The sequence below is a fragment of the Chinchilla lanigera genome, unplaced genomic scaffold (assembly GCF_000276665.1).
Source record: "Chinchilla lanigera isolate Chin_1 unplaced genomic scaffold, ChiLan1.0 scaffold00036, whole genome shotgun sequence".
Taxonomy (NCBI): Eukaryota; Metazoa; Chordata; class Mammalia; order Rodentia; family Chinchillidae; genus Chinchilla; species Chinchilla lanigera.
Window position 1 is genome coordinate 4,169,554 of NW_004955437.1, and position 20,061 is coordinate 4,189,614.

Here is a 20,061-nt window from a genome sequence, read left to right on the forward strand (position 1 = left end):
GCAGTGAAGAGGGCAAGAAAGAGAGGCCAGACAGGGCAGTTAGCATGTAGGTCTCACACACCTGACCCACAAAACCCCCTATATGTTGCTTATACCAACGATCATAAGCTTACAACATGTTAGAACTTTGAAGTTCTGTGGTATTTTTGTACTTGACAAATAAGCTGTGGTTTTTACCTCACCAAACGCTCCTCTGCCTATGACTTTTAAGGACTCAAAATCTTCCAATCCAAGTCTTGTTCTTTTCAAACGAAGAAATTCTGTTTCCTTCCGAGCATGCGCTGATCTCCTGAGCCGTTTCTAATGTTTAAATAGAAGAGGGAAGCAAAGCGAAAGGGCTGAGATTCTGAGACTCTGCAAGGAAGTCACTTACGTCCTGCCCAGCTGGAGAGCAGGCCATGATTAAGAGTGGCTTCTCCCTTCCCTGGCCTTCAGACACAACTAGCAAGCCACACTGAATAAGGGTTCCCCTCTGAGCACTCTAACCAGTTTACTTCACAGCCCACTACTCAAACATTTCTAAGGAAGGGGATAAACCCACATTTTTTTTCTCCCTGGTTTTTCTCCCACACAGTGCAACTCATCGTGTTTTAACTTTTAATTATCCCTACAAGTACTCTGTCTTTGTCGCCCACAGGTCACAGGGTTCTGTGTGACCCCTCCTACTGCTAATGCTTTTCCATGCCGTCACAAGCTGCTCGCAGTCTTCTCTCCTTCCACACCTCCGGGCAGTGGGCAGCAGGGCTGATGTGAGGCAGGTCTTCGCCTTCACAATGACTTCAGAAATTTGCCTCACTTCTATGGAGCTTTCTTAATGAACTGTGTAAGAACACTGTCCCTTGTTCTTTTACATTTTAATTTGATTGATTTCATCCTTTTTCTTAGAAATCTAAACCTAACTGATTATAACTGTGCCTAGAGAAGTCTTCCTCTCAATAATTCTCCCAAATTTAGAAGCACATCACCCCATAAATTCTTCCATATCTGAGCCAAAACCCCTCCCCTGGACACCAACATTAACTTGATGGATAAGACAGCCATACATTCTATATTCCTAGAGAAAAAATTCCAGTATTAATTACCTCTTCATCTTTTAGGCCTTCTTCTTCCATCACTTTTTCCAATTTCTTTTGTCTAAAACAAATGAGAAAAATATATGAAAAAAAGTCTGCTTTCTATGCAAATGTAACTTTAAAAAAAAATATTTTTTTGAGACAAGGTCTCACTTTGTAGCCCAGGCTGGCCCGGAACTCTCAGTGATCCTCCTGCCTCAGCCTCCCGAGTGGTGGGATTACAGGCATGAGGACCCATACCTGGCAAACAACTTGTTTTGAAAAAAATGACAAAGGCAGGCAAATCTACAATGTTTCATTCAAATAAAAAATTTTACCTACTGTACTAGAAGTGAAAAGATTCCCACCCTCCGCTAGATGTTGTATTTTCAAAAGATAAATTAATACAACAAAGATCTTGTTTCAAAACTGAACCTTTTCCCCTTTCCTTCCCCACCTCTCCCTCACAGTTATATTCTCCTTGCCAACCCACAACAGGTGGTATCTGATAACTTCTATCAAGGTATTTCTCTCTGACTGAAATCTTCTTCATTTTCATGTTCGTCTTCGTCCTTGCCAAAAGCAAACAGTAACAAACAACAGAGGTAACAGCAGAGTGTGGAGATTAGGGAGAGGGGATCAAAAAAGGTGATTGGCACCGCTACAAAAACTTCCCGCCCCAAATCTCAGGAACACTAAACCTTAAGTTTAGAAACTGCATTGCCAGGCGTGGTGGCACACACCTGCAATCCCAACACTTGGGAGGCTGAGGCAGGAGGATTGTTGGGAGTACAACACTAGCCCCGGCTACAAAGTGAGCTCAAAGCCAGTCTGAACGCCATAGAAGACCCTGTCTCAAAAAAAGAAAAAAAAAAAAAAAAAAAAAAAATTCCCCCAAAACCTTTTTTTTTTTTTTTTTTTTTTTTGGTGCTAAGGACTGAACTCAGGGCCTCCTACCACTGAGATACCCTCACACCTTCCATCTAAGAATATTTTTGATCTATGGTCTCATCCTGATTTTATAAATTTCAAAGAAATAAGTAAAACTTCCTTACAGAACCTTTGTTTACTCAGCATAATAAAAGCAAGCACATGGACAGGAATCTCTCCATCGCTTCTCAGCATCCGAAATAAAGGGAAGAAGTGTGTGTGGCAGCTGGAGCAGGGGCATATAGCTTAGTGGGGCTGATACACAGTGCAGGTACTGAGTATGAAGACAACTGGGAGCAAACAGAAGCCTGTATGCAAAGGGGTGAGGTGATGAAATTTTTGGTGGTTGTTTTTTTAAGACAGGGTCTTGCTATGTAGTGCAGGCTGGCCTTGAACTCATGGTGATTGTCCTGCCTCAGCTTCTAAGTGCTGGGATTACAGGCATGTACCACCACGCCTGGTGAAACTTCTATTTCATCACAGTAGCCCGTGGTAATGAGGATCTGATGGACTAACAAGCAAGGAAAATAACTGAGAGACATGAGGCCAATTAAAACCTATTTTATTAATTCCAATGTGCAGTAAAGATGTGGTACTCAGGCTGGAAAATCAGAATAAAATGAAGAAGTCTATTGCAAAGAAGACCAACTGGCAGTAGGAGTCATGGAAAAAAGTCTCCGATTTTCTTGTCAGAGAGAAAATGTTGCCACTAACCAAGATAGGAAACCTAGTGAGGAGCTCGGAAAGAAAATGAGTCCGTTTTGGTCATGAATATCTATTACGGTAACACTACTTTGTTAAAATGAATTCTTTGTTAGAAGTCGCGGAACAAATCTGTAGGACCAAGCAATGAGTAAGAATTGATGTCCAAACTCTCATGAAGCAAAAGGATCCATCTGATCCTGATAGGAAGAGAAAAGCATCTAGATAGCTCCCAGCATCCCCATGTCTCTTCACCCAGTTCCCAGAGTATTTTGAGATATGTATCTGTGTGTGTGTACGTATTAAAGGAGGAAGAATGTGCTACTGATATTTTCAGGACGCTAATTCCATCTCAGGGAATTTGGGGAGAGTAAGGAAAGTCAGAGCAGAACATAGTAACTACAGTCAATTTTTTTCTGTGCTATCCTGTATCTCTCCACTGTTCTGATTGTTTGACTACACTAGGGTGGGATACACATCTTACATGGTATCCAGTGTCCCAGAACTGGCTCCTTATAACTTTATTTCAAATCTACATAAAAACTTGGAGGTCTCATAGTTTTACTGCATGTGCAATTAAATTGGTTTCAGTAGAACACCTGCCTGGGAATAAAGTTATCATAAATAACTCCTTAGGGGCTAGGGATATAGCTCAGTGGCATAAGTGCCTGCCTGGCAAGTGCAAGATTGTGAGTTTGATCCCCAGTACCACAAAACAAAACAAAACAAAAACAAACCAAAAAAAGTAACTCCTTAAATACAATTAGATTATTCTGTCAGATAAAGTATCTAGAAAAAAAAATCTGTTATAACAATGACTTGCTGGGATCTGGTCTACAAAGACCATGAGAACATCCAAAATACCAAGCAAGCCTAAAATGGGGTTTCAAAATGGCATCCTTTGTGGGATGATATCAAGGAACTACTGTGAACATGGCTTGAACCATCTTGACATTTTGATTATGCGAGAAAATGGCCATATTTTTGGAGATGTTTATTGAAGTAAAATGATAGCTCTGTAATTAACTTTAAAACACAATAGCAAGAAAAAATACAGTGAAGCCAGCCTGGTGGTGTATGTCTACAATTCTAGCTACCCAACAGACTGAGACAGGAAGAGTACAAGCTTCAGGCCAGTTTAGACAACTTAATGAAAACCTGTTTTAAGATTAAAAAAAATAGGGTTGGGGATGCAGTTCAGAGCCCATTCCTGGGTTCCATACCTAGCACTACAATCAATCAATCAATCAAATAAGATGAGATAAATGAAGCAAATATAGCAAAGTCTTAACAACGGTTGAACCTGAAGGATAAATACACTGGGGACAGGCTCACTATATTACTGATTATTTTTAAATGTTCATAATGAGACAGAAAAAAGCAGGCCCCTTCATAGGCATACTGTTGGTAGCAATGCCATGTTAGCTAATTTTAGGGTTCAAATCTAAAATGCTTCCCAAAGTCTGCTATCCTCAGAGATGGGGCTGTTGGAAAGTGACTGGACCATGGAGGTAGGGGGACTACACCAATCAGCACATTCATCCACTGATGAGCACATCACTGCAAGTGCTGTTAAGAAGTAGGTTTACTTGAAAGTGGGTCACTGAGGGCATAACCTGGAAGGGCACTCTTGTCCCCAGCTCCTCCCTTCTCCCTCTGCTCTCCGGTTGCCACGGGATGAGCAGCTTTTCTCCATCATTCCCTCCCACCATGACATCTCTGCTGAGAAGCCAGCCGCCATGGACTGAATCCTTCAAAACTGTAAGCCAAATTAACCCTCTCCTCCTTTAAATTGTGGGTCCCAGGTATTTTGCTCCAGCACTGGGAAGTGATTAATACAGAAAACTGGTACTAGGAACAGGGTTGTTGGCATGTGATCTTGTGGTTCAGAAGTCTCTGGAACTGGTTTGCTGCAGGAGTTTGGAAGAGTTTAGAGATATGGGCTAGAGAACCCCTAGCGTCCCTCAAGTAGAGGTTTATGGGTGACACTGGCCAGAGCTCAGAAGAGCAGAATGCTGATGCGAATGCAGATAGTAAAGGTCAAGCTCAAGAGGGTGCATTTGGGGACAAGATTCCACTGGCAGTTGGACTAGACATGTTACATTCTGACAATCTAAGTTTTGTTTATGTCCAAAGATTCTGTGTGAGGCTGAATATGAAGACAGCAGACTAACTGCAGACTAAACGATCTGGCGGAGAAAATTTCAAGACAGCTCAATGTTCAGGCTGTAGCATGGGTGTTGCTGTCTGCTTTTATCCGGATTTACAATGAGAATTAGGAGCACAAAACAGAGCTGAATTTGAAAAAAACTGTAGCTGGGCCAGATAAAAAGCCCCTGTAAAGTTGGAACCAAGGAGAGGCTGCTGAAAAGATCAGCATTTCAGAGAGGTCAAGTGCTTTACATCAGGACAACAGGAAAGACATTTCCAGAGTATCTCAGGAAATAGCCAGACCACACCTACTGCAGGTTCAAAAATAAAATAAAATAAAATAAAACAACAACAACAAAAGTAAAAGGATAAACTCCTTTGAAAGACTTTGCTTTGAAAGAGAACCCAGGGCATCCTACTCATTCAGGATCACCTAGGGATGTGTTTTCCCTCAAATTTAGCAATCTAGGTATGGCAATCACGGCTTCTCAGCCATGCTTCAAGGGGACCAAACTATTCCTTCAGCTGGCAGCAAACCCTGGTGTCATCCAGATGGTACTGGTTTTTCAAGCATGCAGAATGCAAGAGCATAGGGTCATGGAGGCTTTCACCCAGATTTCAAAAGAAGGCCTGGAAGGCCAGGCAAAAATGTGTGGCAGAGTCACACAGTACCTACCAAGAGCCCTTGAGAATGTGATGCTTAAAGTTGAGAATGAAGCTGAAGGTACAATGGAACCTCTAGGCAGCTGGAAAGACCAGGAATGTAGCAGAACATCAGGCAGCATTCTGTGGCACTGTGTGATGGACACTGTGCTGGAGGAGGTGGGTATGTTTGTAAAACATCTGTGAAACTTGCCATAGTGTTTCTATGAAACCACCCTAAATTCTCATACTTTACTTGTATACAGGAAATAACCTCCCAAAATATTTCAGTCTTTCTTCTATCTCCAGACTTTGGATACATCTCCCCATGCAGTAAATTCTTTCTTTAAAACACAATCTCAGGGGCTGGGGATTTAGCTTAGTGGCACAGCGCCTGCCTGGCAAGCATGAGGTCATGAATTCAATTTCCGGTACCCAAAAACAAACAAACAAACAAAAAAAACCACAATCTTGTGCTCTGCTAAAATGGAACAGTGCATAAACTGCATGTAAATTACAGAGATTATTTCAAACTGCCAGGTAGGTTACTATGTACCAATAATAAAATATTTTCTCATCTTCAGTTGTCTGATATAACCAAAATTCTGTTTACCAAGATTCTATGATACTTTACCACAACATCTAAAGTTTGGTTTACTTTTTGCTGAGGTATTGCCTGCCAATCACCACTTTTTGTTTCAATTTTCTAGCAATAACAAAACCTAAAAGTCATATCAAACGGTATCAACTAACCAAACCCAACTATCAACTCATATCCAAAATAGAGGGTACAAAATGAAAAAGATTTACAAGGAAATGCTGTTGTGTTTTGTTTTCCTTTCTGTAGTACTGGGGATTAAACCCAGGGACTTTGTAATGAGTTACATCTCCAGCCTTTTTTTAAAATTTTCTATTTTGAGACAGGTCTCACTAAGTCACCAGGGTTGGGCTTGAACTTGTGACCCTCCTTCCTCAGCAGTTTTGGGACTACAGGCATGAACCATCACACCCAGATACTGATACTGATTTTAAAGGCTCAAAGTATCTATTATTTCTTTATTTCTTTTTTAATGAAATATAATAGTAAATTAATAATGACAAAAATTAACGAACATTTTTATTCTCTTAAATGTCTAAACTTTTTTTTTTTTTGTCTTTTTGGGACAAAGTTTTGCTATGCAGTTAAAACTGGCCTTGAACTCACTTTGTACCCCAGGTTGGCCTCGAACTCCCAGCGATCCTTCTGCCTGAGGCTCCTGAGTGCTGGGATTACAGTCATGTGCCACCTCGCCTGGCCATTCTTTTCTTACCATCTGTTTTTTCATTTATTTTGTCTTTTAGGGGTAAAAATAAAAGGACTGAGGATGTAGCTCAGGGGCTCAGGGTTCCACTCACAGAAGCACAAGGTAAATAAGAGCAAAACAGCTTTTGGAAAGCCTTTTCATCTTAGAACCCTTAAAACAAAACAAAGTGTTAACTTAGCCCTATTTAGGAGTGCAATATTAGTATGTATCACAACATAACATATATTAATAATGTAAACAAAACTGTAGATCATCTTGTTCCTATAGAATGTGATATATGTATCAAAAGCAAACCACGGGGCTGGGGGTTTAGCTCAGCGGCAAAAGCGCCTGCCTGGCAAGCGCAAGGTCGTGAGTTCGGTTCCCGGTACCGGAGAAAAACCGAAAAAAAAAAAAAAAAAGCAAACCACAACTAGGGATAAAAACAAACAGACTACTATGAAATAAAATATCTATGTCAGAATCCATAAGTGTTTGCTTTATAATTACAATTATAATCTCTCTGAATTAAAGAGTGGTTGCATTTGACAGTATTTCCAACAGGTTTCACATGCTATATACTATGCGAATTTATCTCTGAATTCTCCCTAATTCGGGACTTAGGGCGCATGTTTGCTTACGTGAACACCAGCTGGCCACAACCAGATGTAAAATACTTGTCTATTCCACTTATACAACTGCATGTTTAGACCAGGTGTGGTGGCGCACACCTATAGTCCCAGCACTGGGGAGGCTGAGGCAGGAGGATCACAGTGAGTTCCAGACGAGCCTGGGCTACACAGTGAGTACAAAGCTAGCCTGAGTTGCACAGCAAGAGCCTGTCTCAAAAAAAACCAAAACAAAACAGCATATTTAAAGTCAAGCCATACATTCCATGTAAATTATGATTTATACCTTCATGAAAAATAGGTTTTCCAAACAACACATTAAATCTAGCAACATCTGAGAGTAATGTTACATGCCTGTAATCCCAGCACTCAGGAGGCTGAGGCAGGAGGATTGCTGCAAGTTCAAAGCCAGCCTAGGCTACAAAGTGAGCTTAAGCCCAGCCTGAACTGCACTGCAAGACCCTGTCTCAAAAAAAAAAACAAAAACAACAACAACAACAAAAAACCAGAAAAACAAAAACCCTGCAACATACATACCTATAAACATACCTTATAACCAAGAGGGTTTTATTCCAGGAAGGCAGGGTTAGTTTAACATTTAAAAATTAGTCCATGCAATTCACCATATTAAAAAAATAAAGGACCAGGCATGGTGGTGCATGCCTGCAATCCCAGCACTCGGGAGGATGAGGTAGGAGGATCGTTGTGAGTTCGAGACCAGCTTGGGTCTCGAACTATGAGCTATGAAGTGAGCTCGGCCAACCTGAAGTGCACAGTGAAACCCTGTCTCAAAAAGGCAAAAAAAAAAAAAAAAAAAGAATAAACAGTGTGATCATTTCAAAGATATAGTAAAATTTTTTGACAAAATTCCACTCATTCATAAACAAACAAATAGTAACTCCAAGCTGAGCCAGACACTCTCGGAGGCTGAGGAAAAAGGACTACAAGTTCAAACACAGCCTGGAACCAAAAAAAAAAAAAAAAGCCAAAAAACCAAAACCTCTAAGGGCTGGGGATATAGCTCAGTGGCACAGCACCTACTTGGCAAGCGCAAGGTCGCGAGTTTGATTCCCAGTACCAGGGGAAAAAAAAAAAAAAAATCAAATACAGCCTGGGCAATTTAGTGAGATCCTGTCTCAAAAAAATTAAAAAGACCTGGGGATGCAGCTCAGTGTGAAGGCCCTGGGTTCAATCTTTAGTACCACAAAAACAGTAATAACAAAATAAAAAACTCTCAGTCAAACAGTAATAGAAGAAAACTTCCTTAACCTAGAAAGGACATCTCTGAAAAAACATAACTAATTTTTTAATGGTGGTTTATCAGTCAAATTGACAAAAAACAACGAATACTTCAAGGAAGAACATATACAATGGCCAAAAAAACACATGAAAATGTTTAATATCACTAATCATCAAGGAAATGAAAATTAAATACTAAAACCATATTTAGATACCACGAAGTATCCCCCTGAATAGCTGAATTTAAAATACTGACCACACAAATGTTAGCAAAAATGTAAAGCAACTGGAACTTTCATATACTATTGGTAATATAGTAGAACAGTCTACCAGATTCTAATAAAAGTAACATATACCTATATATGTTTATAATCTAGCAATTCTACTTACTGGTATTGAGAAATGAATAAATGTTCACAAAAAAATTTGTTTTTTTATTTTTATTTTTTGGTACCAGGAATCAAACTCAGGACCTTGCACTTGCCGGGCAGGCGCTTTTGCCACTGAGCTATATCCCCGGCCCTACAAAAACATTTGTATAGGAATGTTCATGGAAATTTCTTCAAAATAGCTCAAAACTGAAAAGAACCCAGATGTTTATCAACAGGTGAATGGAAAAATATACTGAGGTCGTCAGAAAACAGAAGGTACTCACCAATAAAAAGGAACAAACTATTGATACACAGTGACACAAATGAACCTCAAAAACATTATGCTGAAAGATGCCTTACTCGTGTGAGTACTTACTGTATAACATTTACATGTTCAGTGTGCATGGAGGAGACAAGACTAACCTGTGGTGGGAACAAAATCCCAACAGTGGCTGCCTGAAGTTGAGGTCCAAGAGGCATGAAAAGCTTTGGGAGGATGGTAAGGTTTTACATCTGATGGGATTTTTAAATTACACAGGTGTAAACCTTTGTCAAAACTCATCAAATGGTACCTTTCAACTTGCACATTTCATGGTAAGTAAATTTTATACCCCCAGAATATACATATAAATATTGAACTCTAGTTAATGTTATTTAAGCAGAAACATTCAGAAATAAAGCACACTGATGTCTGCAACATACTTTGAAGTATGGCAAAAACTTAAGATGGCTTAATGAATGGATAGAGGAGTAGAATGACAGATATGTGATAAAAATAAATACACAATATAATGGTTGTTACAGAATCTAGATGATATGTATAAATGTACTCGCTGTATAATTCCCTCAACCTTTCTGTACTTCTGAATACAGAAGTACAGAAATGAATACATTATAAAATGTTGTAGAAAGTATTTTTAACAATGACATACTACACAGAGAGTATATCACATCAGTAACAGCAGTAACGACAGCTGTCACTGTTACTATTAACTACATGGTAGGGTTTGGACTTAAAATGCTCCCCAAAAGGGTCACATGTTGGAGGCTGAGTCTGCAATGCATCAGTGTTCAGAGGTGGGACTCTGGGAAGGGACTGGATCACAAGGGTTTTCATTTCATCAGTAGCGTAATCCATACACGGCTGTCAATTGGAAGGCATTACTGGGAAGTGACAGAAACTGGGAAGACGGGACCTAGCTGAAGGGAGTCGTCAGGGTGTAGCCCTGGGGACTGTATCTCGTCTCTGGCCCCATCTGGCTGTCTCTCTCCACTTCCTGGCTGCCCTGAGTTGAGCAGCAGCCTGTGTCACACACTCCCACTGCCACGATGCTCTGCCTCACCTCAGGCCCAAGCTGACAGCTCCAGCCAACCATGGATTGAAACCTTGGGCCAAAACCAATTTTTCCTCCTTAAAATTATTTTTCTCAGGGATTCTGTTACAGCAATAAAAAACTGACTAACAGGTAAATGATTACTACGGTGACCTTTTAACTTGCTATATCTAACCCCACAGCAATCCTGCAACTCAAATAGTATTATCTCCATTGTCATGACGTAGGATATAACACACAAAAAGACTACGGAACAAATTCGAGCATCATGCAGCACTAAATGGCACAGGCAACATTCTAAACTGAGGTCTATCACCAAGTGGAAGCCTTTCAGAAACCTGTTACACAATCACACCACGACAGGGGGTAGGCCACAGCACAGCCAGGACTTGGTCTCCTGTCAACAATACTATGAGTGTGCTTTACGACACTAGACATAAATGCCACAATTATGATATACTTTTTTCAAACAATTCCTTACCTCATTTCTCGTTCTTCATGTTGAGCGATAAGGTTGCTATAAAAATTCTCCAGTGTCACTTTGGTCATTGTCACTCTTTCCTTAGTGTGATTACTCATGGATGAGCAAGGTGTTGAGCCTGTCATTGCCATGGCTGCTAGAAACAAAGAAGAGGTAATGGACTTCAAGTTAGCACAGACCTTTTATGAACTCTATATCCCCATCGGTAGAAACACAGGTTGGTATGAATTTTTTGGAAGACACACAACACAGATAATATGTAACAAAAGTCAGACAAACATAATGCTCAGTGAAAATAAGCACCGAGTAAGATCCTATGACCCAGAAACCCCACCCATATGTAAAAAAGACTCCAGAAATTGTCACACAGATTCTTAAGGGGACATATACAGACTGTGCACCAAATAAAGGATATTCATTGTCCCATAATTTCTATTATGAGAAGTTAGAAGCAATTTAACAAAGAAATCAATAAATTTCAGTAGATGTACCCTAGAAATACCATGTATCCAGGTGTGATGCCACACATTTGTAACCCTAGCTACTCAGGAGGCTGAGGCAGGAGGACTGTAAATTCCAGGCCACCTTGGGCAAGTTAAGGAGACTTTACCCCAAAAAATAATAGTGGCTGGAGCTAGAGCTCAGTGGCAGGATGCTTGGCTAGCAGGCACCAGGTCCTAGGTTCAATCACCAGTATAAAAAAATAAGAGAGAGAAAACAATAATCAAAAGCAACTCTACTGGTACCTAAAAACCACAAGAACATAATCTTTACAAAAAACATAATGTTATATTTTTTTGAAAGGAAAAGAACAAGATTACAATACCATATGCATAAATTAAAAATAGACCCTCTCTCTCTACACACACACACACACACACACACACACACATACAGTAACATTCTTTGCCATTTAGGAAACTACCTTGAAAATAATCAAGGTATCAAAGGCCAGCCTGGACTGCATAGCGAGACCCTGTCTCAAAAAAGACAAAAATAAATAAATAAAAAAAATTGAAAATAATCAAAGTAGACCCATAATGATTCATACATACACAAAGGTGTTCAATACAGCATTGTAATGACAAAGGACAGAAAACATGTATATATAAAAAGAAATAACATGTATACACAAAAACAGAACTGAATGAAACTACGGGCGGGGTTTCTAGGTCACAGGCCAACAATGAAATAAGCAGACAGTTAAAATATATTCAATTATTTAATATCAGGTGTAATGTTTCTAATCTAGGTGAAAAGAACAGATTTTAAAATGTACATCATGGGGCTGGGGATTTAGCTCAGCGGCACAGCACCCACCTGGCAAGCGCAAGGTCGTGAGTTCGATTCCCTGTACCAGAAAAAAAAAAAAAAAAAAAAAATTTTTAAAAATAAAATAAAATGTACATCATGATCTCATTTTTGTGTTTATTATATGTGCATATTATATGTGCATACATAATTGTTAGAAATACATAATCAAATGTTAGTTTAATTCTAGGCAGTGAAGATATAACAGATAATTTTATTCTGGCTTGGCCTTTAACCATGTTTTTCTATATTTTGTTCAATACGCATGTGCTGTTAAAGGAGCATAACTTTTAGGTTTTCTATTTCTCCAGTTTTAAGAAACTAATCTATAGCCAGGCATGGTGGTGCATGCCCGTAATCTCAGCACTTGGGAGGCTGAGGCAGGAAGACTGCTTCAAGTTTGAGGCCAGCCTGGACTACACAGTGAGTTCAAGCCCAGCCTGAACTACATGACAAGACCCTGCCTCAAAGAAAAAAACCAAAATAAAAGAAAAAAAGAAACTAACCTATGACTAAAATACATAGGTTGGGCTGGGGATATAACTCAGTGGCATAAGCGCCTGCCTGGCAAGCGCAAGGTCGGGAGTTCGATCCCCGGTACTGTTAAAAATATCTATATATCTATATATAGGTATATAGATATATAGATATATGCATATACATGCAGACACAGCCTTAAGGTATTCGACAAATCTCTGCTGGTTGTTCACATTTACAAGTTACAATAAAGACCTATAAAGGAGACAATATTACAAAGGAAAAAATATAATCACAATTATAGTGATGGAAGACACCTTAAAAAATGAGGGATCCTAACTTCCTCGTTTTATGTAAGAACAAAACAATACCAGCTGGGCTTGGTGGAACATGCCTGTAACAGCACTCTGGGAGGCTAAGGCAGGAGGATCACAAGTTTGAGTACAGCCTGGGTAACTTAACAAGACCATGTCTCAAAATATAAAATTAAAAAAAGGCTAGGGATGTAAGTCAGTACGAAGTCCCTGACAATCTCTTGTACCAGGGTAGAGAGACACGAACAGGTTAAAAGTTTATATAGTATTTTTTCACCTAAATGTGCAATCTCATTTCTTTCCAGATCCTTTGGCTAACCCGTTATCGCATCTGGCTACACTGCTCACTGACACTCACTTGCTCCAGCACTGGCACCAGTGCTCAGTACTTCATCCTTACCCTGCCTTCTTCCCCTGTGGTCTGCTTCTGCCCTTTCACCCCAATATAAAGCTGAGTGAAAATCAAGAGACCCAAAGGCCACTTACAAAGACAGTGCACTCTATGCAAAGTTTTTTTAAAGATTCCCCCTTAATATTTAGCAGCTTTTCAAATTGTTTTGCGGATTAAACAAGACTTGTACATAACGTGAAAACACTTGTTATTACTAAGAAAAACGGCTATTTAAAACACTAGCAGTGTTTTAAAAAAGATACTTGGGCAAAAAATCAGTTCTTTCTTCACAGCAGAGATTCAAAAACAAGGCTCTACCTCAGAGTCAAATGTTTTCACTTATTCTGTGCAAAAATGGTTCTGTAAGGACAATTTTAAGACATTATATTCAGGGCTACTTTACTATAAAATGTTATTTTTTAATGGTTTTTACTAATACCAAAGCAAACCGAAACGTTTTTTGGGTATCAGTGGAGGAATTTGTGTTTAAAAAAACAACAACCCTAAGAAGCTGGGTGTGGTTCCTTGTTTGTCAGTCTCCACCCACAATGAAAACCGCAGGCACTCTGTGTTTAGTGAAGAAAGCTTAAAACCAGAACTAAAAAAGAAGTAAAAACACAAGTAGGGGCCGTGTATTCCTCCCTTGTCTGAAAGTTTCTGGGGACTCTTTACATATGTGTAATTACATTTTAACAACTGAAATAATTTCAATATAAAAATACATTTGAGAACGTTTCAGACAATGTTGTTCATATAACGAGCAATTTTAGTAAGAGTAAACCAAACAAGTTACTGATATTGGCCAACAAAGCTAAAACAGCACAAGATGTACATTAACAGTGATGGGTATATAAGAACTAAGAAGAAGGGTTTTTTTTGTCTTTGTGAGACAGAGTCTCCCTACACAGTTCAGGTTGACCTTGAGCTCACTTTGTAGCCCAGACTGGTCTCAAACTCCCAGCGATCCTCCTGCCTCAGCCTCCTGAGTGCTGGGATTACAGGCATGTGCCACCATGCCCGGCTCAAGAAAAGTTTTAACTTATTTAAATTGGCATTTCTTAAACTTTTTAAACAATCATAAGGGAAGCGGGTGTGGTGGTACATGGCTGTAATCCCAGCACTCTGGGAGGCTGAGGCTGGAATATAACAAATTCAAGCCCAGCTTGGGCAACTTCATGACTCACTGAAATCCTGTTCCAAAATAAAAATTTTTTAAAAAGCTAGGGATGTAGCTCAGTGTGAAGGCCATGGGTTCAACCCCCAGTACCACCTCCCCCCCAAAAAAAGATATTCAGTGTTCTTAAAAATATGTATTAGGACAATACAATCTTTAATGGGGATAAAATTTAGAGCCTTTTACATACCTCTCAGCTACCGCCCCATTCCTTCTTCCTGTCTTCATTGTCTTCCTCTTTTTCTTCTCTTAAATTTTGAAATGGGGTCTCCCTAAATTGCCCGGGATGGCCTCAAAGTTGCCATCCCATGGCCCCAGACTCTCAAGTAGCTGGGATTACAGGAGTACACCAACGCACCGGGCTCTGACTTTCCCTTTAACCTCTCTTCAAACTCTTCTCTTCCTCCACTCATAAAAAATTTCACCTATTTCTAATAATCTTTAATCAAAAGATACAGTTAAATGTTAACCAGCCGGGCATGGTGGCACACGCCTGTAATCCCAGCACTCGGGAGGCTGAGGCAGGAGGATCGTTGTGAATTTGAGACCAGCCTGGACTACAAACTGAGCTCAAGGCCAGCCTGAACTGCACAGCGAGACCCTGTCTCAAAAAGATTTAAAAAAAAAAAAACAAAAAAAACAAAAAAACAAAAAAAACAACACCAAAAAACAGTTAATGTCAACCCCTAGCATTTCATAGGTTTACTGGGCCAACCAAGCACTTGATCATTGTGCTTTCCCTCGTTTTCAAGCCTTCCTGCCCTGATCCACAAGCCACCGAGATCCTGTCCTGGAGGCTGCATTCTCCTTCAACTCAGCAGAATTAGAAAATAGTAGGTAAGAAACTCAATCTTAAAAAGGTTTTAAAAACTAACAGAAGGATGTGATTCTCGTAAGTCAGTAGGGATCCCAAACTCAAAAAGCAGTCAAATGAAAACCACTGTTTTATTCACTCTAGACCGTTATGACAGGCTGACTGATTGACTTGACAATGGTACTTACTCCGTTACCTCTATAAACGTCCTCTCTCAGTATTTTGTGACTGACAGCCTTTCATTTGGGCAGTTTAATCTCAGGGCTCAAACGATTCCTGGAGAGCTACATGCCCAACCGCTCCTTCTGAACTGTAGTGCATCGGAAAGCACGTACCATGACCTATGTGTGTTTTATTTTTTTTTGTCTTTTTTGAGACAGGGTCTCGCTATGCAGTTCAGGCTGGCCTAAAGCTCAGTTTGTAGCCCAGGCTGGTCTCAAACTCGCAACGATCCTCCTGCCTCAGCCTCCCGAGTGCTGGGATTACAGGTGTGCAACACCATGCCCGGCTCCTACGTGTGTTTTAATACTCCTCCCCCACCTTATTGTAAGTGTGGTGCACTTCGCACCTTGATTAACTAGGAAGACCTCTCATTTTTGATGTCCGTTTCTTTAACGTATGATGACTGCAGGCTGGGCCAGAGTTGGAGGACGGGGCCGTCCTCCCAAGAGGAAGCTGATTTGCAAATGCCTGGGGTGTGCAGGGAGGGGAGCCCTTCCTGCGGTGGTGGCTGCTTGATTTTGGGGAACCCTGCGCACTGGCGGGCTAACCCACAGCCAAGGTGAGCTGTTAGGGCGAGAACGCGCAGGACCTACTTCACGCCCACCGCCTCGATTGCGCCTTTGCAAAGATCGAGCTCCTCTTGCGGTCTTCCCGACCCGGCCGAGCGCACCTGGGCGCCCGGTCCGCTCGCCGTGAGCGCGCTTTCCCACACACCCTCCTCCCCGAATGGGTCTTTTCCCTCTCCGCTGGCTTTGTTGCTTTTCCACCGGGACCCTAGGCGTACGTCCTCTCTAACCGACTCCGAGGAACGGGACCCACGCGAAGGCGCCACGCCCCGGGGGCGGCTCTCGCCTCCCCTACGCTCCAGCGGCCGCTCTCGGGTTCTCAGACCCCAGAGGCAGGAAAAAGCGAGGCGAAAAGCGACCGAGGCTGCAGGCGGCGAGCAGACAACGCTGGCAACGCGGCGGGGAGAGGGGAGCCCGGCCCCCCGCCCCGGGGCACACGGAGAAACGTCGGGGTGGGACGCAGGCAGAGCCGGCCGGGGAGACGCTGGAGACGCGGGCGGGGGAGGACGGACGGACGGACGGAGGGGCGGACGGGCGGGCGAAGCCGAGGCGCTGCGAGGGCGCAGGCGGGGCGGGGGAGCCCAGAAGCGGTCGGGAGGAGCGGGGTGCGGAGGGGAGAGCCCGCGCCGACGGGGACGGCCGCCCCACTCACCGGAGCCCCGGGACGGCGGGCTGGCGCAGCCCCCGCGGCGGCAGCCGTTCGGTCAGACGAGGGAGGCGACGCGAGAGCGGCTCTGCGGAAGGGGCCGAGGAGTCTCTCCGGGAGAGGACACCGGGAGGAGCACCAACCGCCGGAAAAGACGGCAAGGGAGAGGGGCCAAGGTACCCAGTCCCCCCGCGGCGGCTCGGGGTCACCGCGGCGGCTCGGGGCCGACACTGCGCATGCGTCGGTCGCCGCCGGCGCGGCCGGTCTGCCGAACCGCGCATGTGCGGCCCCGCCCTCCTCACCCTCACCCTCGCCCTCGCCCAGTTTCCCGGGCAGGCGAGGCCAGGGTGAGGCCGGCCGTGTGCGGTCTGGGGCAGTCTCCGGGCGGACGGGACTGGGCTGAGGAAGTTCTCTTGATTTTTTTTTTTTTTTTTTTTTTTTTTTTTTTTTTGAATTGAACTCAGGACCTTGCACTTGCCAGGACCTTGCGCTTTTTTTGCAGAACTGGAGATTAGGTCCAGGGGTTTATAGGTGGTAGGCAAGCAGTCTACCACTGAGCTTTTTTTTTTTTTTTTTTACTTTTCATTTTGAAATAAGTATAGACTCACAAGAAGTTGCAAAATGACTACAGAGAAGTTCCGTAGACCCATTACCCACCCAACTTCCGTCAACGTTTCACCAAAGATGCATTCTCAAAAGTAGGGAGTTGACATGAGCGCAGTACAATGAGCTAAACCAACACGATTTGCTGTATGACAGATCTTGCTCGGATTTAACCAGCTAGGCGTGAACTGTGCAGGCATGGGTATAATATAGTTCTGTGAAATTTAATCACCGTGTAGTTTTTTGCACCCTCTTTGATTTCCAGTCACTGTAACCTTAGGTCGCCGGGCGTGGTGGCATACGCCTGTAATCCCAGCACTCAGGAAGCTGAGGCTGAGGCAGGAGGATCGTTGTGAGTTCGGGACCAGCCTGGCCTACAAAGTGAGCTCAAGGCCAGCCTGAACTGCATGGCGAAACCCTGTCTCGAAAAAAACCAAAAAACAAAACAAAACCTTAGGCCTACTGGGCCATGCGACCACACTGACCCTTCCTTAAAATTAGGATTAATTTGCTTCACCTGAAATCAGTTGCGCTCAGAGGCTTGGGCACCGGCTGCCCCTCTGTACGCACAGAGCCTGTTTTTAAGTGCTTAGGCTGCAGGACCTGTAGGGGTAGAGAGGTCCCGAGTTCACCAGCCTTGAGGAAGTCACTTGTCCTTGAGAACTGGGCACAGTGCTGGCAATGGCACCAAGTGTCCGGTTCCTGGAAACAAAGATGAATAAGTCACGGGCCCGCCTGCCTCCAGAGGGGCCCCAGGGAGCCAGAGATGTGCTCTCTCACGGTCATTCCCTCACCTGCACTTTGTGATCGATATTTTGGTGGCCCACGCTCTCCTGGAGCTGTGCTGGGCCCATCGGACTTGGTTTTCTCCTTCAAGGCTTGCGATCCCAGGCTGTGCTCTTTCGTGGTCTGAAAAATACAGGCCCCAGCTTCCTATTACCCAGCCTCGTAGGTTGCTTCACCTTTCATTCTCTCTGCCCAGAGGCCTGTCCTCCCAAAGCCTTCTTTCAAAGTCTTGCCGGCCTTAGCCACCGAACGGCAGTCCGAGACGTTCATGTAGTGCCTTGGAGTTTCCAAACAGCTTTCACTCATGTCACGGCGGTTGATCATCACAACTCTTTGGTAGTTGCAGAGCATGAGGCTGCACAAATAACCTAAGTCAGAAAGCCAAAGGAGCTGCTTGGATTTTTAGAGGTAGTGAGCCTAGTAGCCAGCAGGAGCCCTATTTCCTGACTGCAACTCTGAGGCTCTTCTCCTTTCCCTGTTGTCTTCCTCTAGAGCCCACTTCCAGTCTTGTCTTCCTCTAGGAACTTCCTGGTTTCAGAAGAGGAGTTTCACTCTGTTCTCAAGCCTTCTGGGTCAATTTATCTGTTCCCCAACTTTTTTTGGTACCAGGAATTGAACTCAGGACCTTGTGCTTGCCAGACAGGCGCTTGTGCAGCTGAGCTATATCCCTGGCCCCAACTTTAATAAACATTAAAGTTTGCTCAGAATAGCCCAGAAGAGTATACTGCTGTCCCTGTATGAGCTCAAGGGATGATATTTTACCAAGACTCCTGTTAAGGTTGATACATTGTGTCAACTTGGGGAGTCTAGAGGTTTGGCTAGGTCACTCAGCAGTTCTGCATCCTGGGGTGAAAAAGGACCTGCCCTTACAATTCTGGGATGTTGTTCATTGTGTCAGTTTGAGAAGTTCAGAAGGCTAACTGTGTTGTTCAGCAGGGAGCCAGGGTGCTTACTTTGTATTCATCCTGAGCCTGTGCAAGAGGAGGGCATGGAGATTATGTGAGAGCTACACGCCCCCTGGGTGGGGGCAGCCTGTTTACAATATAAGAGGGGGGGAGAGGCTTCCTCTTCTCTGCCACTTCTCCCTTGTGGTCTTGCTGCTTTGCTGTTTTCTGCCTCCATGAACGGTTGCCCTCTGCCGTGTGCCACTCTGCCTTGGAGCCAGCCGAGTATGGACTGAAACCTCCACAAACTGTGAGCTAAATAAACTTTTCGTTCCTTCATTTTGGGCGTTGGGTATTTTGTCTCAGCAATGAGAGAAAAGTAGCCAAGACAACTCCAGTAACAGTTAGGGACATTTGTCACACATTCTGGCTACCCAAGCCCTGGAAGGCCATTCATACATTTCTCACTTTCAAAACTGAGAATTCCAAATATCCTCTCTCCTAGGAAACTAGGATGATTCAATTTTTTTTTTTTTTTTTTTTTTTGTCTTTTAGAGACAGAGTCTCACTATGCAGTTCAGGCTGGCCTTGAGCTCACTTTGTAGCCCAGGCTGGCCTTGAACTCTCAACTTTTTTTTTTTTTTTTAACTCTAAGTCTTGTGCTTTCTTGTGCTTGGTTTATTTTAAAATTTTGATACATTGTGCATTAAACTTCTTTGCATTAACTATGATTTAAAAAATAACTACGCTGAACCAGGCATGATGGCATACACCTGCACTCCCAGCTACCAGGGAATCTGAGGAAGGAGGATTGCAAGTTCAAGCTCAGCTTTGAGAATTTAGCCACTTAGTGAAACCCTGTCTCTTAAAAAAAAAAAAAAAAAAAATTAGGGAGAGGCCTGTGGATTTAGCTTACTGTGAAGGAACTGGGTTCAATCTCCAGTACCATAAAAAAATGTTACATTGAAATATTATTTATCTTGATTACTGAGATGGTTTGCCTGACTCTTAAATCTGGTACCCAGGGGACTGTCATGCCGACCTGCTCACCTCGCCCTT

The 20,061-nt window shown here is 42.8% G+C and overlaps 1 protein-coding gene across 4 annotated transcripts in view; it reads right to left on the reverse strand.

Annotated features, from left to right (window-relative positions):
* The window catches only part of Stk38 (serine/threonine kinase 38), a 44,092-nt gene extending 27,269 nt beyond the window's left edge, over positions 1-16,823 (reverse strand). Inside the window, exons 1-5 of one of the 4 annotated variants that reach the window (XM_005389595.2) lie at positions 16,736-16,820; positions 12,135-12,165; positions 10,815-10,947; positions 1,083-1,134; positions 178-300 (exon numbers count right to left, since the gene is read on the reverse strand). In XM_005389595.2, coding sequence (XP_005389652.1) covers positions 178-300; positions 1,083-1,134; positions 10,815-10,945 — 306 coding nt within the window. In that variant the 5' untranslated portion in view covers positions 10,946-10,947; positions 12,135-12,165; positions 16,736-16,820. Of the gene's footprint in view, positions 1-177; positions 301-1,082; positions 1,135-10,814; positions 10,951-12,134; positions 12,166-16,735 lie in introns of all 4 variants that reach the window. The other 3 variants (XM_005389596.2, XM_005389597.1, XM_005389598.2) reach the window with 3 other exon arrangements.
* Between the last annotated feature and the right edge of the window lie 3,238 nt (positions 16,824-20,061).